Below are 22624 nucleotides of genomic sequence, written 5' to 3' on the forward strand. Positions count from 1 at the left end.
TCTTATATATCTCTCTTTCTCCCTTCTTCTGTCATGCACACACATGCATATACACATGTGTAAATACATAGACATATATGTCCTTTTGTGTAAATAGGGTCATATTCTGTGTCCTTTCATATCCTCTTTTCTTTCTTATTTATTTATTTATTTATTTATTTATTTATTTATATTTTTTTGGGAGACAGGTTCTCGCTCGGTTGCCAGGGCTGGAGTACAGTGGTGCTATCACGGCTCACTGCAGCCTCAACCTCCTGGCCTCATTTGATTCTCCTACCTCAGCCTCCCTAGTAGCTGGGACCACAGGCGCACACTACCCGCTTCAGCTAACTTTTGTATTTTTTGTAGAGACAGGGTCTTACTTTGTTGCCCAGGCTGGTCTTGAACTCCTGGGCTCAAGTGATCCTCCTCCCTTGACCTCCGTTAAGTGCTGGGATTTCAGGTGTGAGCCACAGTGCCGGGCCTGTAGTCTCTTTTCTTAAGCATTGTGTTAGGGTCATCTTTCTGTATCAATGCATGTAGATAACAGACACCATCCTTTATAATGACTGTGAACTATTTCATTGTGTTGATGCATCATTCTTTATTTAACCATTTCCTATTCACAGGTATTTGAGATGTTTTAAATGTTTTTAACCCAGGATACTGCTATACATTGTACAATGCATAGGTTATCTGCCCTGTCCCCCAAACAAATAATTATTCAGCCCAAAATGTCAGTAGTACTGAGGTTGAGAAAACCTGCTCTGTACCTTCTGCAGTGTTGGATATTGGTAGTCTTTACTCCCTTATAGCTCCTCAAACACCAGGTATTATTACTTAGGCCAAAAGTTATTACTTAGGCTCTTTTAATGTGCATTCTTTTGATTACTAGCAAGATAAAGCATCTTTTCCTATATTTTATTTGCCTATTTTTGAAGTAAAAGGTGGGGTTTAATCTTTAGTTACATGATACTGCAAGCTATGAAATTCCATGTAGAAACAAGCAACCCATTCAGAGGACAAGCTTCATACAGCTTCATACAGTATGTACAGTTTGGAACTGTTCAAGTATAGTTTCCTTGTAAAAGGTATCACAATAACAAACCACATTTAAAGGAGTTCTTAGTAGAGAAACAGTAAAAAAAATTATACCAAATATAATACACAGCGAACAGCATTACAGCGCCTTAGCCATTCAGTCTAGAAGTTAAAGGTCCCCGGAGTTCCACCTCAACTTGAAAGGTATCCTCTTTTATTAGTGATTAGTTTCTTTTGTGAATTTTCTGTTCATGCCCACAAGAATGATTTGAATATTGGAGCTATTTGCCTTGTTTGTTTATGGTTTCTTCTTTTAAAAGAAAATGTAAGCATTTTATGTGGTCAAATTTACCGGTATTTTCTGTTTCATTTCTAAAGAGGGGTAAGTTGGTAAGTTATCCAAAATAAATTTAAAAAGGTGGTTCAGTTCAGTTAGAGTGTAATCCAGTTCCACTGTATGACATCAGTGGCATATATTCTGTGGACAGCATTCCAACAGATGACTTTGAGTTACTTTTCCTTAATCTGTCTGTAAGTGTTCTGTTCTTACTGAATCTTCCCTTAGCCCTATGCTAGTCACTGAAGGATGTAGAAGGAAAATATTTGTTTCCTCTCTTATTGATCTACAGTTAGATGAGATACCATTAGTATCTGAAACAGAACATAGTTAAATGCTGAATGGGAGTTCATGGGGCAGGGTGGTAATCCATGAACATTTCCTAGAGTTTATGAATGACCCAATCTTGAAGGATGTGACTAGGCAGAAGGGAAATGTTTCCAGCACAGGGCATCACTGTGTGATAGATAGTTAAGAGATTTGAGTTCTAGTCCCTGCTTTGTTGCTAATTATTGTGTGACTTAGGCCACGTCTCAGGCCACAGTCTTTTTATCTGTGAAGTGAGGAGATAGAGATAGTATATTTTCTAAGATTATTGTTGGCCGGGTGCAGTGGCTGACACCTGTAATCCCAGCGCTTTGGGAGGCTGACGCGGGTGGATCATGAGGTCGGGAGATCGAGACCATCCTGGCTAACACGGTGAAACCCCGTCTCTACTAAAAATACAAAAATTAGCCAGGTGCAGTGGCAGGCGCCTATAATCCCAGCTACTCGGGAGGCTGAGTCAGGAGAATGGCGTGAACCCAGGAGGCAGAGCTTGCAGTGAGCCTAGATAGTGCCACTGCACTCCAGCTTGGGCGAAAGAGCGAGACTCCATCTCAAAAAAAAAAAAAAAAAAGATTATTGTTTATAGTAAAGTATCATGGCTTTAATGTTAAGATAATTTTTAGAAAGAATTCACTTAGCAGTTATTGAAAGTCTTCTGGATTCTGGGCAGCATGCTAGGTGCTTTGGGCATGCAGTGTTGTGTAAGATATGGGCCTTTCAGAAATGTACAGTCTTACAGGAGAGAAAAATCATGTGTGGTAGTTACCACAAGAGGTACTTTTTGGGAAACAGAGTGAAGAAAGATCATCTTGGTTTGGGTGATGAAGGCTTCAGAAAGAGATGGCATTTTTGTTAGGTAGGAAAGGAGGCGGGGGTAAATTGAGCAAGGGCCCAGGGGAGAAAGCGGTGCGGTACAGGGTTTGCCTGGGATGCAGTTAGTAAGCTTATTTGGCTGTATTTGTATGATTCGTGCAGAGGGGTGGGAAGAAATAAGGAAGGTGAAGTGGGCTGGCTTGTGGAGTGACTTAAATATAGAACTCACATATTTCCTTAGCTTTTACTTTTGTAGTCTTCTGATGATTTTTAGGCAGGGGAAAATGTGATGTTAGTGGTACTTGAAGATTTGGTTTAAGTGTCTAGGATGGTAATTGATTGCACTTAGGTATCGAGAGCAATGTGAACAGTGACTGAGATTTTTAAGGCTGAATAGATTAAAGATAAGAGAAAATAAGCAAGACTTAAACAGTGACAAGCAGGATGAAAAGATGTTTGGAAGGGGAAAATGAGTCCATGCGGTAATGGGCAGGACTTAGAGTAGACAATGCTCTTAAGGCAGGGCATAGCTGTGGTAGGAAATTGGTCATGCTGGTCCATTGTTAGGAAGAATTTTCTGGTAATTTGCTATTAGCTTGAAATTTTATAAATCAGACAGGAATTTTAATGTTTTAAAAAAAGATTACTCATTATGAGTTATAAGTCTATAATTGTGTCAGTTCAGATAAGTCTTTTGGAATAGAAATCCACCCGCTCCCCTTTTTTTCAGTGTTGAATCTTGCCCATTATGTACATCCTGTAAAGGGAAACTGTGTTACTGGGCGGCACATTTTAAATAACTTTTTAGAATCTCTACGTCTTTGGAGAAAGGATGGTGAACACTACTTACTCGTGTGTTAAAACACTGTTCACCATCCTTGATTTTATTTTCATGATGGCTGGAGCAAAATGCTCAAAAAGGGTAAATGGCAAGCAAACCACTGAACAGGAACAGACCACAGGAGCAGGGCTCATGCAGTTAATTAGTCATCTTGTCAGCAGAGGCCCTGCAGAGGCAACTGCAGACAGCTATGAGGGAACTGGAGACATGAGTTTCTGGCATGGATATGGATCTGTTATTGTGGTAACAATAGTTTATTCTTCAAATTAGCAGAATGAGAGCAAAGCTGCTTAGCAATTATGTGCGTGCTGAAAGAATGGCCTTTGGAGGAGCAGGCATTTGAAGTGGGATAAATTCAGCTTTTTCAAGAAACTTGCAAACACCCTGATTAGAGTGATCTGGGGCAGTCCTTTTACAAATCAAGAACTTGTAGTCCTCTTTCTCATTCTTTTGTCTTAATTTGCTTTTCAGCTTTCTCATCTGGAGAAGGGGTTAGTGCCTCTTAATGCGGTTTCCCCCAGAGGGATAGGGTGCTGGGAGATGAGGGCTCCCAGAGAGAGAATGATCCCAGACTTCTAGGTCCATGTACTTCCTTGCCACTGGCACTGACTTGGCCCTGCTGAATAGTGCCAGTCATCTCTGTTGGGTCCTGTGGGGCTGATGGGGTGGGGCTAGGGTAGCACCAGCACATCACTGAAATTTAGAAACAACTCGCAGGCACGTTCATCTTTGTATTGGCAGGGCTATCTGTTTTTCCAGAAACAGAGGGAAGGTGGCAAAGCATGGAAAGGACACCAGAGTGGGAGATTTGGGTCTAATCCCAGTTTCACTACACATAAAACTGTGATTTGGGACACATCTCCTAATCTCTGACTCAACCTCTTCATCTGTAAAATAGCAATAATATCTACTCTCCCGGTGGAGAGGCTAAAACAGATTAATAGATGGTATGAGTCTACTTGAAAAAGCATAAATTGCTGTATGAGTTTATGGAGGAGCTTTTACTTCTTTTACTAGTTTATATTTCGGCCATCAAAATTTTATTTCTTGTATATTTTATTTTATAAAAGAAAACCTTGGCCAGGTATACTGGTTCACGCCTTTAATCCCAGCACTTTGTCAGTCCAAGGTGGGTGGATCACTTGAGGTCAGGAGTTTGAGACCAGTCTGGCCAACATGGTGAAACTCTGTCTCTACTAAAAATACAAAAATTAGCTGGGTGTGGCGGCGGGTGCTTGTAATTCCACTACTTGGGTGACTGAGGTGGGAAGATTGCTTGAACCTGGGAGGCAGAGGTTGCTGAGATCATGCCATTGCACTCCAGTCTGGGCGACAGAGCGAGACTCTGCCTCAAAATAAGAAACAAACAAAAAACCTTGTTGAGACTGGGCATGGTGGCTCATGTGTATAATCCTGGCACTTTGGGAGGCTGAGGTGGGAGGATCACTTGAGCCTAGGAGTTTGAGACCAGCCGGGGCACACAAGTGAGACCCCATCTCTATTTTTAAAAAATCAAAATAAATCTTAAAAAAGAAAAAAATACTTGAGATACTGTCTAAGCTTTAAAGAAAGGTTGCTGATGAAAAGTTTTAAAGATAGTACACAAGTTTTTCCTCTTTTAGAAATACTGTTTCATTGTTGCTTCATTCAGTTGGTTGTTTTATATATACATATATATTATAATTAATTAATTTTCGAGATGGGACCCCCTCTGTCACCGAGGCTGGAGTGCAGTGGCATGATCACAGCTCAATGCAGCCTCAAGCTCCCTAGGCTCAGGTGATCCTCCCACCTCAGCCTCCCATCTCAGCCTCCCAGGTGGCTGGGACTACGGGCACATGCCACCACATCCAGCTAGCTTTTGTACTTTTTGTGGAGATGGGGTTTTGCCATGTCGTCCAGGTTGGTATTGAACTTCTGGGCTCTAGCTATCCACTTGTTTCAGCCCCTCAAAGGGCTAAGATTATTGGCGTGAGCCACCACGCCCAGCCTGTTATGTTTTTTGAAGAAGACTTCCCTTTAATAGACCTTACTAATGGTGAAAAAGCTGTCACAAAGCTGGACTTCTTATCTAAATTATGAAATGAGTTTGGGTTGATAGTTAAGGGTTTTACAAACAAGTGCAACTCCTCATTTGATAGTGAGGATGCAGAGACATTGGAGTTCAGGTCCCTTCTAGGTGCCTTGTATAAGTGCAGCCTTCCTCACAGTTTGCTTAACTAAGTAAATATGGTTAAGAAAATTATCACTGAATTTAGCCATCCGTGTGTTTAACAGGAGTGCTGTTTAATTGTCCAAGGCTGAAATCTCAAGTTCAAATCTGTATCTTCTTCAGTGGGATCATTTAATCAAACTAAGTGTCTATATGTACAAAGAGCACTTTTGACTTTAGAGAACTGAAGACATAATGTTTCTTATTACTGGAGAGTGCTGGACCAGAGATTACAAAACCCGAGTTCTAGTCTCAGTTCTCGGTAACTTTAGTCAAGAAAAACAAATTTAATATCTGTGAGTCTGTAGTCACCATTTATAAGATGAGGATGACAATATGACATCCAAGGCATCTAAAGCCAGGACTTTACTTAGACGATCTATGAAACCCAAAGGTAGAGAACGGGGTGGGCATGGAGGAGATGGTGTTTTTTGTTTCCTGAGTGCTTTGGATTTTAAAATCAACTACTTTTATCATGTTATTCCCCTATCTGGAAATTTTTCTATTTGCCTCTATTCCTGTCCTAAAACTATCCTTATTTATCCTGTAAGCAATAAGTTACATTTCACTTCCTCTGTGAAGTCACTGTAACATATACTGTTTCTCCTTTTCTGATCTCATTTATTGCCGTTACAGCTCACTCATCCATTAGTCATGGTACATTGCTGTGGAATATGTCTTCCTTTTACACCTCATCTCTAGTCAGCAGGTTAATGTAGAAGAAAAAGCATAGGCTATGGAGATAAATAGATTGATCTATGTGATCTTAGGCTGGCCACTTTATATATATATATATATGTATATTTAATTTTAAAATATGTAGTACATTTTGAGTAGGTTAATTTTTTAAAAAAACTTAATATAAAGAAGAGGCGCAGTGAAGTCTTTTTCTAACCTTGGTCTCATCAAACCTGTCTTCCCTTCACAGTTACTAGTTTCTTATATATCTCTCCAGAATTTCTTTTCTTCCTCCCTTTTCTTTCATACAAAAGATGACATACATATTCTTAGGTACCTTGTTTTTTTCACTTAATTTATGTTGGAGATCTTTTCATATCAGTACATAGCAAGCTTTCTCATGGTTTTTATGTTTCATGGATATACCGTAATTTAACCAGTAGTTGGGAATTGTTAACTTGGGTAGAGTTCCAAATGATTTTAAAATTTGAATCACATTTGAACCTGATCTGAGTAATGTGCATTTCATTTCTTTAATACTTGTGTTTCCATAGCATTTTACAGTTTTTAAGCACTTTATATTGTTGAAATTGATCTTTAGTATGTAGGATTTACTAGGCTAGTAGAAATTAAATATCTATTTAAAATTTTGCTGACTGTGGTGCAAGATTCTCCAATAAAAGCTCCACCGTAGTCTTTTCATGTGCTTTACTGGCAAACACAGGGTTTGCTTGAGAAACACAGCCTGCTTTGTAGAGGCTCATAAAAGTCTTCATTACTGCATTTATAATCATTTGTGAATTTACTTCCTTAACTTACTTCCTTAAAACCAGTAGAGCGTGTAGAAAAGGATCTCGACATAAATGAAGCTTTGAGAAACAAAACAAATTTAGAAAGAAGATATGCAAATTATTTTATAGATTAAAAATTTTTAATCTTAAAAAAACTCCTAACTGAAATATGTGTATGCAGAAAAAGGGACTCGCTTAATGCAAATAAAAGTATTTATTGATATGAATGTGGCTCCTTAAGGTTAAATGTTTAGGGCTGAGAAAAATAAGGAATGTTTTTACCTGGGGTTCAACTAGGAAGATTCTCTGTTGAAGAAAGTACAGCCTTAGCTATATAATTTGACCTGTTCAGAAAGCACAAATGAAATGGAAGGGACTTAAGTTCTGTTTTAAAATTTTCATTTAATGTAAAACAAGGTTAATACTAAGGTAGCCCAGACTGCTAATTTAACTACTGTATCTGGACATTGAAGTGTGAACTTAGGTTATTGCAAGACCAGTAGCCCTTTATATATATTTATGCTATGGAATGCAAGTTTTCTATAAAGTATTTTTAACCATGTTAGTGACTCCAATTTTTGCTATTTAATTTTTTCTTATTTTAATCCAGGCCCTGGATTTCTTTCTCTTTTTATATTAATATTCTTTTATACTCATGCTGAAACTTAGCCTAGTCATAGAATTTTAGAAATATTTAGATACTTAGAGATTCCTAATTAATATTTGGTTATTAATTTGGCCCCTTTATATTGAATAAATGAGAAAACTAAAGTCTGGAGAGGTTGTGACTTGCCTAGGTCAGCCTCCTTGTCCAGAACCCCTGGCTGCCATCCCAATACCAGGTTCTTTCTCGGAACAGCTCTAATTGGCTGACTGTGCTCTACTTGGCAAAAAGTTTAATTTTGAACGCATTCTCTTACACTTCTCCCCCCGCTTTTCTTTCTGATGTGGATAAATTAGCAAAAGACCACAGGAGTATTATGTTGTAGGAGAGACTAGTTCTAAGTGAACCAAACCTGGGAAGGAATGAGAAAGAGTAACAGGTGACAAGTAGGGGCTGGCAGCTGAGCAGCCCTCACCCTGTTTTTGCTAGTTTATTTTCCATCTTTCTCTATCCAGGACAGGGAGCAGCGTGTTGTGTTCACGGTGAAGGTGTCATGTGCTGGTTAGTGGGAGTCTTTAAACAATTTTCTTTTCCCTTGCAGGTCCTTTCCCATAACTTGTGCACGGTGCTGAAGGTTCCTCATGACCCGGTTGCCCTTGAAGAGCACTTCAGGGATGATGATGAGGGGCCAGTGTCCAACCAGGGCTACATGCCTTATTTAAATAGGTTCATTTTGGAAAAGGTATGATTCTAACATTTTTTTGGGTGCAGCATTGTTTGGTTTGCATGTTTCAAGTGGGCCCCAAAGCCCCCTGTTGGTGAGTTCACTAAGGAGTTGAGGTACAAAGAATCACTAGATAAATCAGAAAGGAAGAAAGAATGAGAGACTGACAGTGCTTCTTATTCTTCCCTCTCCTCCACTGTCTTCTAAACTTGGTTTAATGTTTTTCCAACTTGGTTCATTCTTTGAAATTAAGAACTGTGTTTTGTGTTAATCTGTACCTGTTCTCTCTCAGGGCGCTTTAAAAAAATCAGATCTAATATCCAGAATTTGCAAGGAACTTAAACAAATTTACAAGAGAAAACTCTATCAAAAAGTGGGCAAAGGATATGAACAGACACTTCTCAAAAGAAGACACTTACACAGCCAACAAATGTATGAAAAAAAAGCTCAACATCACTGATCATCAGAGAAAAACAAATCAAAACCACAATGAGTTACTATCTCACGCCAGTCAGAATGGTGATTATTAGAAAGCCAGGAAACAATAGATACTGGTGAGGCTGTGGAGAAATAGGAACGCGTTTACACTGTTGGTGGGAATGTAGATTAGTTCAGCCATTGTGGAAGGCAGTGTGGCAATTCCTCAAGTATCTAGAACCAGAAATACCATTTGACCCAGCAATCGCATTACTGGGTATATACCCAAAGGAATAGAAATCATTCTACTATAAAGATACATTCATGGCTGGGCAGGGTGGCTCACACCTGTAATCCCAGCACTTTGGGAGGCTGAGGTGGGCGGATCACCAGAGGTTAGGAGTTCGAGACCAACCCGACCAATACGATGCAACCCCGTCGCTACTAAAAATACAAAAATTACCCACGTGTGGTGGCATGCTCCTGTAATCCCAGCTACTTGGGAGGCTGAGACAGGAGAATCGCTTGAACCTGGGAGGCGGAGGTTGCAGTGAGTCGAGATCACGTCATTGCATTCCAGCCTGGACAACAAGAGCGAAACTCCGTCTCAGAAAACAAAAAAAGATACATGCACACGTATGTTTATTGTAGCACTATTTACAATAGCAAAGACGTGGAACCAACCCAAATGCCTATCAATGACAGCCTGGATAAAGAAAATGTGGTACATATATGCCACAGAATATTATGCTGCCGTAAAGAAGAATGAGATCATGTCCATTGCAGGGACATGGATGAAGCTGGAAGCCATCCATCATCCTTAGCAAAGTAACCCAGTAACAGAAAACCAAACACCATGTGTTCTCACTCATAAGTGGGAGGTGAACAATGAGAACATATGGATACAGGGAGGGGAACAACACACACCAGGACCTGTTGAGGTTTGGGGGACAAGGGGAGGGAACTTAGAGGATAGGTCAATATGTGTGACAAACCACCATGGCACATATATACCTATGTAACAAACCTGCACGTACTGCACATGTATCTGTTTTTTTTTTTTAAGACGAAAACAATCTGGTTTCGTATGTACTGGCAATTTTTTTTTTTGAGGGGTCTTTATATACTTCTAATTTTAAATTCATATTTATTTTTATTATTTTTTGCTCAGGCCATTCTCTGTAACAAGTATATTTCAGTAATGCCTTTCAAAAAAATGATAATGATAATACTTTCGAATTAAAAGTAAAATACTTGCAGCTGGGTACAATGGCTTACATCTGTAATACCAGCGTTTTGGGAGGCTGAGGTGAGAGGATTGTTTGAGGTCAGGAGTTCAAGACTAGCCTGAGCAACATAGTAAAAATACAAATAAAACATTTAAAATTTTAAAACTCAATTTTGCATCAAACCTAAATACACAACTATATACATGTTTTCTGTGGCTTCAGATTTTTTATTGTTTTATATAATTTTAAAACAGTTTAATGTCTTTTTATAATAGTGAAGTATAGTAATTAACATTTATAATAATAATTTAATAGTTTGGAAAATGCCAAAATGTTGGTCAGGATTCTTTTTTTTTTCTTTTTTTTCGCTCTTGTTGCCCCGGCTGGAGTGCAGTGCCACGATCTCTGCTCACTGCAGCCTCTGCCTCCCGGGCTGAAGCGATTCTCCTGCCTTAGCCTCCTGAGTAGCTGGGATTACAGGCACACACCACCACGCCCATGTATTTTTTGTATTTTTAGTAGAGACGGGGTTTCATCATGTTGACCAGATTGGTCTTGAACTCCTGACCTCAGGTGTTCCTCCCACCTCAGCCTCCCAAAGTGCTGGGATTACAGGCATGAGCCACTGTGCCCAGCCAGGATTCTTTTTAGAAACCAACAAATATTTTTCAAGAATTTTGCAGCAAAGATTCTAAAAATTACAATGTTCATCTGTGTGGTAATCTTTTTATCTGTATCTGTTATTCCATATCAGCCTCACAATACAATTTCCTGATCTTTCTTTATGTGTATGCATGCCTGTGTATATGTGTGTGTGTATTTCATGTGTTATACATGTTTTTTGTTTTTTTGAGACAGTGTCTTGCTCTGTCCGGTAGGCTGGAGTGCAGTAATGCCGTCACAGCTTCCTGCAACCTTGAACTCCTGTGCTAAATAAAGTAGTCCTCTTGCCTCAGCCTCTTGAGTAGTAAGGACTACAGCTGCGTGCCACCACACCTGGCTAAGTTGTAACATTTTTTATAGAGACGGGATCTCATTATGTTGCCCAGACTGGTCTGAACTCCTGCCCTCATGCAGTCCTCCCACCTGGGCTTACCACAGTACTGGACTTACAGATGTGAGCCATCATGCCTGGCCAATACATGTTTTTTGTTTGTTTGTTTTTGAGACCAGGTCTCGCTCTGTCACCCAGGCTGGAGTACAGTGGCATGATCTCAGCTCACTGCATCCTCCACCTCCTGGGTTCAAGTGATTCTCTTGCCTCAGCCTCCCCAGTAGCTGGGATTATATAGGTGCGTGCCACCATGCCCGGCTAAGTTTTGCTTTTTTTTGTAGAGATGGGGTTTTACCATGTTGGCCAGGCTGGTCTTAAACTCCTGACCTCAGGTGATCTGCCCGCACTGGCCTCCCAAAGTTCTGGGATTACAGGCGTGAACCACTGTGCCTGCCCTGTTTTTTGTTTGTTTGTTTGTTTTTTGAGACGGAGTCTCTCTTTGTCCCCCAGGCTGCAGTGTGGAGTGCACTGACATAATCTTGGCTCACTGTGTCCTCTGCCTCCCGGGCTCAAGCCATTCTCCTTCCTCAGCCTCCTGAGTAGCTGGGACTACAGGCATGTGCCACCACACCGGGCTAATTTTTGTATTTTTAGTAAAGATGGAGTTTCACCATGTTGGCCAGGCTAGCCTCCAACGCCTGACCTCAGGTGATCTGCCTGCTTCAGCATCCCAAAGTGTTGGGATTACAGATGTGAGCCATTGCGCCCAACCTCAATGCATGTTTTTGAAGAATTTCCCTTGCAGAGATGATAACATTGCCGTGATCGTGCTTTTTTCTCTTCTTTGTGTTTATTTTTTTAATTGACCAAAAAAATATATTTATGGGATACAACATGATGCTTTGCAATGTGTATACATTGTGGAATGGTAAAGTGAAACTAGGTAATGTGCATTACTTCATATCCTTATTTGTGGTGAGAATATTTAAAATCTACTCTCAGCAATTTTTAGGTGTTTAATACATTGTTATTAACTATAGTTATCATGTGGTACATGATCATGCTTTAATTAGGAAAAAAAGAAGGAATAAAAACCACATGATAATGAAAGGTAAGATTTCATTAAATCCACAAAAGCATCATATGGTATGATTCTATTTATATGAAATGTCCAAAATAGGCGAGTAAATAGAGATACAAAGTAGATTAGAGGTTTCTTGGGGTGAGGGGGAGATAGGAATGGTGAGTGATTATTAATGGTCTTGGGTTTCTTTTTGGGATGATGAAAATATTCTAGAATTAACCAGTGATAAAGCCTTATGAATATATTGAAAACCACTGAATTGTATACTTTAAAAGGGTGAATTTTATGGTATGTGAATTGTATCTTAATAAAAAATAATTAAATTGTACCAAAATTGATGTGTAAAGTCTCAGGACTTTATAGTATAATGCTTTTTTGTGTTGCTGTTCTGTGTATTGCTCAGGTAGTTTATTTGTGTTCTATAGTTTTGTTATATGTATGTCTAATATGTCAAATATTTGCTGAATATATTTCATATATACTTACAATAAAACTATAGAACACAAGTATTTGATGATCTGTTTTGTGTATGTGTGTTTAATGATAGACACTATAGAACACAAATATTTGATGATCTGCTGTGTGTATGTGTGTTTAATGACAGACACTGGTTGGGCACAGTGGCTCATGCCTGTAATCCCAGTGCTTTGGGAGGCTGAGGTGGGAGCATCATGTGAACCCAGAAGTTCAAGACCATCCTGGGTGACATAGTGAGATCCTCTCTCTATTAAAAATCTTAAAAATTAGCCAGGCTTGGTGGCACATGCCTGTAGTCATAACTACTCAAGAGACTGAGGTGGGAGGATCAGTTGAGCCTAGGAGTTCGAGGTTACAGTGAGTTGTGATGGTGCCACTGCACTGCAGCCTGGGTGACACAGTGAGGCCATATATATATATATATATATATATATATATAGAGAAACATGGTTTAATATCTTGAAGTGCTGTACCCTACTACTGCATTTTGTTTTCCTTGGTGTGACATTCTTTAAACTTACTGAATTTTATTTAGTTTTAAAATGTTCTTTGTTTTAGTATTTCAATGTTTTAAAAGTTTTATAACTGGGGGAGGAAATATAGTAGTATTTTGAAAGTCCAAAATGAGCCACTAAATTTGGAGAGAAACTTATTCACAGAGGGAATGAGGATGTGATGAAACAGTGAGCCCTTGTTTATTATTGCTTAGCCACCTGGAGTGGAATTTTGCCAGTCCTGCAATTCAAGTAAAGTAGCCAAGGTTTCCATGGTTTGAGTTTAAATTGAGCAAAGATTAGTGCCTTGTTTGAAACTTGGTTGAAAAAAGAAATGCCAACAGTGACTGAAGAATGTTAACATAAAACTTAGAGATTATAATCAGTTAGGCAGAGAAAATATGAAATAGTTATTAAACAGTCACAAGGTATACTGTCATGTATACATACTGTCTCATTTGATCCTTATGTTAATTCTGTGAGGCAGAACTGGAATTATCCCCCATTACCTAAGGAGGAAATGGCTTAAGGTGGCCTAGCTAATAAGGGGTAGGTAGATTTTTGAACCTAAGCTATTTAACTTCACCACCAATGTTTCTTTAACTGTACTATTGAAGGATTAATTACTCCCTTTAGGAATTAAGTTTTTTCGAGTGTCTAATATTTGGATACATAGGGGAAGTCTTGGTCGAAGGCAGGAAGGGGTAAAGTTGTTTAAAAGCCATTTTGATTACCTCAAAGTAGCTCAGCTTTCATCCAGTTTTCTTCTGTTCTGTCTCAAGTTGTTTTAAGGTGATTCTCTTGTCTTAGTGTGTGGTGTTCCTTAGTATTCATTTTGGTCAGTTTTTTCGTTTTTTTTTTTTCCCAGGTTGTTTTAGGGGTTTTCTGCCTTTGCCTGGGAGAATTATTCTGAGGAGGTTGGTACCAAGAGTTAAATTATTTTGAAACTTCCCAAAAAGTAATTTTTATGGTTGGGTTTTGTATTTACTTTGTTCTTTTACATCGATAGAATTAATTTTCAGCTTTCCTGAGACCTCAAATGATTAACCTGTTATTCCTTTACCAAGTATTTTATCCTTCCAAATGTTAACTTTTGTTTTTTTGAGACGAAGTCTCACTCTTGTTCCCCAGGCTGGAGTGCGATGGCGTGATCTTGGCTCGCTGCAACCTCTGCCTCCTGAGTTCAAGCGATTTTCCTGCCTTAGCCTCCTGAGTAGCTGGGATTACGGGCGCATGCCAGCACTTCCGGCTTGTTTTTGTATTTTTAGTAGAGGCGGGGTTTCACCATGTTGGCCAGGCTGGTCTTGAACTCCTGACCTCAGGTGATCCGCCCGCCTCAGCCTCCCAAAGTGCTGGAATTATAGGTGTGAGCCACCACGCCTGGCCCCAAATGTTAAATTTTTAAATTCCTTCTTGGCTGGGCGTCGTAGGTTATGCCCATAATCCTCAGCACTTTGGGAAGCTGAGGTAGGAGGATCACCTGAGCCCAGGAGTTCTAGAGCAGCCTGGACAACAAAGTAAGACCTTGTCTGTAAAAAAAAAAAAAAAAAAAAAAAAAAAAAAAAAAAAAAAAAAAAAACATCATTTTTTAGTAAAGGAATGTTCTTTAAACATCTAGATCTAGAAAGAAACTTGGTGGTTTTTTTTTTTTTTTTTTTTTGGGGGGCAGAGAGGACATATTGCTGGAATTATGTGACAGTGAATATATTGAAGAAAGTGGTATATTACTACCTTCTAGTTAGTACCAATAAAGTATGTAAAAAACTAGTTTTCCTTCAGCATATTTTTAAGGCAGTCTAATTCTTCCATGAGATTTAATGGCTGATTAGGCTTGCTAGTCCAAATCTTATCAGTTATTTTCTCTGATTCTCATATTAAGGCTTGGTTTGGGCTATATGATTAAAATCATTAATACATTGGCAGTATGCCAAGTTCCAGTTGGGGAATCTGGTGCTTTCCAACAGAAGCCTTTTGTTTTGTTTTTTTGGAAACATACACAAAAGAAAAACAGAGAAACATTTCAGTTCAGTATGTCTATCCTCTAGAGCCTAGCTGCCTCTGCATTCTGTTTTTCTAGTCTAACATTTATGCTTTTCCTCTTGGTGTACTTTCTTATTGTTCATATGTCACTTATAATTCTTGTATAAAGTGTTGTTTCAAGTTTCTTCAGTTAATTAAATGGCTATCCCGTCAGCGCTGAAAGCACTTCAAATGTGTGCCTAACAACGTCATTTAATCGGAAGTGGTACTGTTCTTAAACACTCAAACCTGTGCTTTCGTGTGGTTCTTTTTGATTGCCCTTTAGCCTGTGTTATTTTTTCGTTCATTGTTGTTTGAAAGTTACATAGTGTGCATTTTCTTTATTTTGTTTTGTTTTTTTGTTTTCTGAGATAAGGTCTTGCTCTGTTGCCCAGGCTGGAGTGCAGCGACATGATCGTGGCTCACTGCAACCTTGCCCTGCTGGTCTTGAGAGATCCTCCCACCTTAGCCTCCCAAGTAGCTTGGGGAGTAGCTGGAATTACAGGTGTGCACCACCATGCCTGGCTAATTTTTAACTTTTTTTTTTGTAGAGATCTCACTATGTTGTCCAGGCTGGTCTTGAACTCCTGGGCTCAAGTGATCCTCTTGCCTTGTCCTCCCAGAGTGCTGGGATTATGGGTGTGAGCCACTGCACCTGACTGAAAGTTGCATAGTTTTAATTTGGTGCAATGACCAAGTTGGACTCTACATTTTCATTACATTTGTGAAACTATAGAGGACTATAAACTTTTGAGTAAATAAAGGGGTTTCATGCTAAGAAACATGAATGACTTTATACTGATGAATACTTTGGCTAGCAATATGAGTCATGTGCTGTAAAGATATATTGTTTTTTAAAATAGTGGTTTTATTGAGATATAAATCACATACCATACAATTAGTCTATTTAACATGTACCAGTTAGTGATTTTTTTGTTCATTCACTATAATCATTACCACAATTGATTTTAGAATATTTTCATCTCACTGCTGCCCCCAAAATCTCATACCCACTTAGCAATCACCTCCTCTCCCCTATAGCTCTACGCAAGTGCAAATCTACTTTCTGTCTATATGTATTTGCCTATTCTGGGCATACAATGTTAGTAGAATCATACAATAGCCAGCCTTCTGTATCTGGTTTCTTTCACTTAGCATAATGTTTTCAAGGTTCATCTGTGTTGTATCCTGTAACAATACTTCATTCCTTTTTATGGCTGAATAACATTCCATTATGGATATACCATGTTTTGTTTACACATTCAGTTCATCAGTTTTTGGACATATGGGTTGTTCACTTTAGTGCAACCATGTTGGCCTTTTCTCCGTACCTCAGATTACCAAGACCCTTCCTGCCTCAGAACCTTCAGACATGCTGCTTCCTGTGTTGTAAGGCCAACTCTGCCCATCAAATGCAGCGAATTTTTGTTCATCCTTTAGCTCTGGACTTGATTGTCACTTCCTCAGGGAGGTTTCTCCTGGTAGCACCCACCCTTCCCAGAGCTAACCAGCTCTCCTGTAATGTGTTTCCCACAGCAGCCTGTGCTTTTCCTCTATAGCACTTACTAGTGGTTGGGTTGTTGCTGTATTGTTTGGTATCTGATTCTCTCTCCAGAGTATAAGTTCTGTGACAGCAAGAACTGGTTCACTGTTATCCAGCTCTTAGCAGAGTAACTGACACCTCGTAAACACACACAATGATTTGAATGAATGAATGAGCAAATTAATACTGCAAACCAGGCAGAGGGGATACAAAGCTGAATAAGATAATGGCCTTTGATTTCAAAGAATTCATGATTTCATGTGAGTTGTAATAAAATATAGAACTGGGACTCAGGAAAGAGTTTGAGGTTAGAAATATATATGTAGTTATATGAGAAGAACCTACCATTTTACTTTCTCCATTTTCTTGGCTCTTGGACTTTTACTGTGGTTTAAATGGTCTTATGAAAGTATAAAACCATTGAGGTACAATTCACGTAACATAAAACTTACCATTTTAAAGTGTACAGTAAAATGGTTGTGAGTGTATTTACTATGTTGTGTGGCCATCATCCCTATCCAAATTCTGGATTTCTGTTAATTTCCCAGTATGTTCTATAATATTTTAATAACAGGCATAATTCTGTTTACTGATATAGAGAGAGACCATATATATATTTATGGCCTTACTGTGTGTATATATGACCTCACTGTGCAAACACACTGGTCAATTTATCCAGCATCCAGTGCTTTGGAGCTGCTACCTGCTTCATATGCTTCTTGGGACCACGAGCCATGGCTGCATTAGGCAAGGAAAGAGAACCTCCATCTTCTCTCTCTTTTTTTTCTTTGAGACAGTCTTTCTGTGTTGCCCAGGCTGGAGTGCAGTGGTATGATCTCAGCTCACTGCAACCTCCACTTCCCGGGTTCAAGTGATTCTCATGCCTCAGCCTCCCGAGTAGCTGAGATTACAGGTGCGAGCTACCACGCCTGGGTAATTTGTATTTTTAGTAGAGATGGGGTTCACCATGTTGGCCAGGCTGGTCTCGAACTCCTGGCCTCAAGTCATCTGCCTGCCTTGGCCTTGGCCTGCCAAAGCACTGAGATTACAGGCATGAACCACTGTGCCCTGCTGAATTAGATGCTAGAGTTCCCTGTATTCCCCTTTATTGGAGCATTTGCACGTAACTGTTAGTCTGTCTTCCTCCCTGCCCTAGAAGCTCCTTAGAGAGTACATATGTCTTATTTTAAGTGGGACTCCTCCCATACCAGATGCTGACTGACCTGTAGTAGATAGGTAACACATATTTGCATATCCACAGATACACAGTAAAAGACAGGATCTAGAATAAGAGTTTTGAGCTGCAGTTCAGCTCAAAGACATATTGATGCAGACATTGCTACACTTTATACAAACAGCAAAGATGATCTTTTCTTTCCCCTTTGTACACAAATGCTTGATCTGTATACACTTGGTGATCTGTGTACACTGGTGATCTGTGTACACTTGGTGATCTGTATACATTGATCAGCACTTGTTTTTTTCCCCCATTTTGTCTTTTTATTTATTTTATGATATATATAAAAGAATATTTGTAGGATATATGAAAATTATAAAGCATAATAAAATGAACATCTGTGAACCTACCACTAATTTTGGGAAACATATCACTAATGTTGTTGCCTCAACCTCTTTGCTCTTCTCTTTTTTCATTTCCCTGCCTCCTCCCAAGAGGAAGCCACCATCCTGAATTTTATGTGCATTTTCCTGTCACATTAGAAAAAAGTTTTGTCATATATGTATATCTTAATGTATGATTAATTTTACTCTGGAGTCATAAAATAGGATCATGTTCTATATAGTATTTTGTGACTTGCGTTTTTCACTGGACATTGTATAATTCTTTGTGTTGTGTACCTTCATGTCATATCTTGGTGATATTTCACGTTAACACATAAAGAACTCATTTTTTTGTTGTTACAGCTGTGTATATGGTCAGTACATCATATAATTTAATAATAAATACTTTGCAGCATTTTTTTTTCCTTTTTTTTCTTCATTTTTACCTATCTCCTACAGGAAGGAAGCGTTTTCTTCTTTAGCAAGATTCTTTCACATATATTTCTTTATTCTTGTACTTAGAACCTTGAAAACCATTTGGTATAATTTATGATATATGAAATTCTGGAAACCCAAGATTGAATTTCCTTATTTTGTTTGACATTATACCTTGTGTGAAAACACTTGATTACTAATGCTTTATGCACTATTTTCTATGAAAACTATGGATTTTGTACTTTAAAAAAACTGGTAAGAATATATAATGTAAATTTATCCTCTTAACAGTTTTAACGGTATAGTACAGTATTTTTAATTGTATGCACATTGTTGTACAACAGATCTTTAGAGCTTTTTTTATCTTGCATAACTGAAACTCTATACCTTTTGAACAACACATTTTTTCCTTCTCCCCCTGGTCCTGGCAATCACCATTCTACTATCTTTTTAAAGTGTGTTTGATTACTTTATTATAAGTAGAATCATGCTGTATTTTTCTTTTTTTGATTGGCTTATTTCACTTAACATGGTGTCCTCAGGGTTCTTCCCTATTGCAATGTATGACAGGATTTCCTTCTTTTTTTAAGGCTGAATAATACTCCATTGTATGTATATGACACATTTTCTTTTTCTTCTTCTTCTTCTTCTTTTTTTTTTTGAGACAGAGTCTCGCCCTGTTGTACAGGCTGGAGAGTAGTGGTGCAATCTTTGCTCACTGTAGCCCCCGCCTCTGGGGTTCAAGTGACTCTCTTGCCTCAGCCTCTCAAGTAGCTGGGATTACAGGTGCCTGCCACCGTGCCCGGCTAATTTTTGTATTTTTTGTAGAGACGAGGTTTCACCATGTTGGCCAGGCTGGTCTCGAACTCCTGACTTCAAGTGATCCACCTATCTTGGCCTCCCAAAGTGTTGGGATTACAGGCGTGAGCCACTGGGCCTGGCCCTCATTTTCTTTAAAATTTTTTTTTGTTTTTTTACTTTTAAAACTTTTAATAGTTTTGGGGGAGCAGGTGGTTTTGTTGTTATATAGATAAGCTATTTAGTGGTAACTTCTGAGATTTTGGTGCACCTGTCTCCCAAGAATTGTACACTGCACCCAATGTATATCACATTTTCTTTATCTATTCATCCTTGGATGGATATTTAGTTTGCTTCCACATCTTGGCTATTGTGAATTATGCTGTAGTGGGTATAGGTGTGCAAATGTCTCATTAAGGTCCTGTTTTCAGTTCTTTTGGATATATACCCAGAAGTGGGGTTGCTAGATCATATGGTTGTTCTATTTTTAACTTTTTGAGGAACTTCCACACTGCTTTCCATAGCAGCTGCACCATGTTACAATCCCACCAACAGTGTGCAAGGGTTTGGATTTCTCCACATCCTAACAATAACACTTGTTATTTTCTGTTTTTTTGATAGTGACCATTCTAACAGGTGTGAGGTGATATCACATTGTGTTTTGATTTGCATTTCCCCGATCATAAGTGATGTTGACCATCTTCGCATATGCTTGTTGGTCGTTTGTATGTCTTTGGAGACGTGTTGAATAATTTCTTTGTCCATTTTAAAATTTGCTTATTTGTTTTTCTGTTATTGAATTGTAGGAGTTCTTTATGTATTTTGTTCTAAAATCCTTGAACTGTTTTCCTACAGGCTATTTCTTAAAATTATGAAGCCCTTTGTGATTTGGTCTTACGTTTGCTTTTCCAGCTGTGTATCTAGCCACTTCCCCTCAGGAACCCTATGAGTCACCACATAATCCACATAGAATCACTTCTTGTTCTCAGAGCAAGGTTATCAGCTTTTGTGCACATGTCATTTCCCCTGTGTGGCATATCTTCCACTTAGTGTTTTGTGGGGTGTGGATGGATAAGAGTTGGTGGTAGTGGCCTTGGAAATGTTCTGCATAGATGGCGTTCATCCCATAGATGGCCTCCACCTACTGAGTTCTACAAGCAATTTGGTATGGTGGGAAGAGCTGGCATTTGAGACAGAGTTGCGCTTTGTCACCCAGACTAGAGTGTGGATTTGTACAGTGACACGATGACAGCTCACTACAGCCGTGAATTTCTGGGCTCAAACGATACTCCCACCTCAGCCTCCTGACAAGCTAGGACTATAGGCACAAACCACCATACCCTACTAATTAAAAAATGTTTTTCTTTAGAGACAGAAGTCTCACTATGTTGCTCAGGCTGGATTTTTTTTTTCTTCCTCAGACAGAGTCTCACTCTGTCGCCCAGGCTGGAGTGCAGCAGCACAGTCTTGCCTTTATTGCAGCCTCCACCTCCCAGGCTCAAGTGATCCTCCTGCCTCAGTCTCCTGAGTAGCTGGGGCTACAGGCACGTGCCAACATGCTCAGCTAATTAAAAAAAAAACTTTTTTTTTAGAAATAAGATGTCACTATATTGCCCATATTGGTCTCGAGCTCCTGGTCTCAAGCAGTCTTCCCACCTCAGCCTCCCAAAGCATTGGAATTATAGGCGTGAGCCACCACACCCTGCTGAGCTTGAGTTTAAACTTTGGTTTTGATATTTACTAGCCATGTGAAGTTTGTAAATGTACAGTTGACCTTTGAACTCACACAGTTGAAAATCCAAGTATAACTTTTTTTTGAGACAGAGTCTCTCACTTTGTCATCTAGGCTGGAGTGTAGTGGTGCAATCTCCCTCCAACCTCAGCCTCCTGGGCAGCTAAGACCACGGATGCATGCCACCACTCCTGGCTGATTTTTTGAATTTTTGATAGAGATGGGCTTTCACCATGTTGCTCAGGCTGATCTCAAACTCCTGAACTCAAGCGATCCACCTTCCTTGGCCTCCCAAAGTGCTGGAATTACAGGCATGAGCCACTGTGCCTGGCCTCCAAGGACAGCTTTTGACTCCCCCAGAACTTATCTTCTTATAGCCTACTGTTGACTGGAAGGCTTACCAATAACATAAACAGTTGATTAGCACATATTTTAATGTAAAATGTATTATATACAGTTATTCTTATGATAAAGTAGGCTACAGAAAAAATGTTATTAAGAAGTTCATAAGGAAGAGAAAATATATTTACTATTCATTCAGTGGAAGTAGATCATCATAAAGGTCTTTTTTTTTGTTTGTTTGTTTTGAGACGGAGTCTTGCTGTGTCGCCCAGGCTGGAGTGCAGTGGCGCGATCTCGGCTCACTGCAAGCTCCGCCTCCCGGGTTCACGCCATTCTCCCGCCTCAGCCTCGGAGTAGCTGGGACTACAGGCGCCTGCCACCACGCCCGGCTAGTTTTTTGTATTTTAGTAGAGACGGGGTTTCACCATGTTAGCCAGGATGGTCTCGATCTCCTGACCTTGTGATCCACCTGCCTCGGCCTCCCAAAGTGCTGGGATTACAGGCTTGAGCCACTGCGCCCGGCCATAAAGGTCTTTATCCTCATTGTCTTCTTATTGAGTAGGCTGAGGAAGAGGCAGAAGTTGTTGGTCTTGCTGTCTCAATGGTGGCAAAGGCAGAAGAAAATCCAATCTACATTTAAGTGGACCCTCGAAGTTTAAACCTATGTTGTTCAAGGATGCTCAGTTTTTTGGAACCTTTATTTTCTGATCTGTAAAACAGGGGCAGTAATTAACCTTATAGGACTAATACAAAATTTAAGCGAGAAATCACATATAAAATGCCTAGCATATAGTAAGTCTTCAAGGTGATAGTGATAAGCCAAAAAAGAAAAGCAGCAGCAATTGCTGCTTTTGCTGCTGCTGCTGCTTTCCCTCGATGGGATCAGTTGTGTTTGATGGGGCCATGGGAAATGGTGTTAGACTGAGGCAGAGTGCTAAAGGCAGAACACAAAGGAGCTCTTTCTGCTCCTGGAGGACTGGTTTGCCAACTACAAAATAAAGTTAGCGATCAGGCGAAACTTCTGCCTGCAGACGGTTGGTGACTTCTTTCATGTAGTAAACAAAATGCTTTGTTCATATCTTTCTAAAAAGAAATGCTTTGGTGATATTATTCTGCTGCCCATGCCTGCCTCCTCTAGTACATTTTCTATGCT

The 22624-nt window shown here is 39.4% G+C and overlaps 1 protein-coding gene across 1 annotated transcript in view; it reads left to right on the plus strand.

Moving 5' to 3' along the window:
* The window catches only part of SWAP70 (switching B cell complex subunit SWAP70), an 88107-nt gene that overhangs the window by 20831 nt on the left and 44652 nt on the right, over nucleotides 1-22624 (plus strand). Inside the window, 1 exon segment of the mRNA XM_017891443.1 lies at nucleotides 8225-8365. Within this exon segment, the coding sequence (XP_017746932.1) occupies nucleotides 8225-8365 (141 nt within the window).

The sequence above is a fragment of the Rhinopithecus bieti genome, unplaced genomic scaffold, assembly GCF_001698545.2.
Source record: "Rhinopithecus bieti isolate Rb0 unplaced genomic scaffold, ASM169854v2 scaffold_20891, whole genome shotgun sequence".
NCBI lineage: Eukaryota > Metazoa > Chordata > Mammalia > Primates > Cercopithecidae > Rhinopithecus > Rhinopithecus bieti.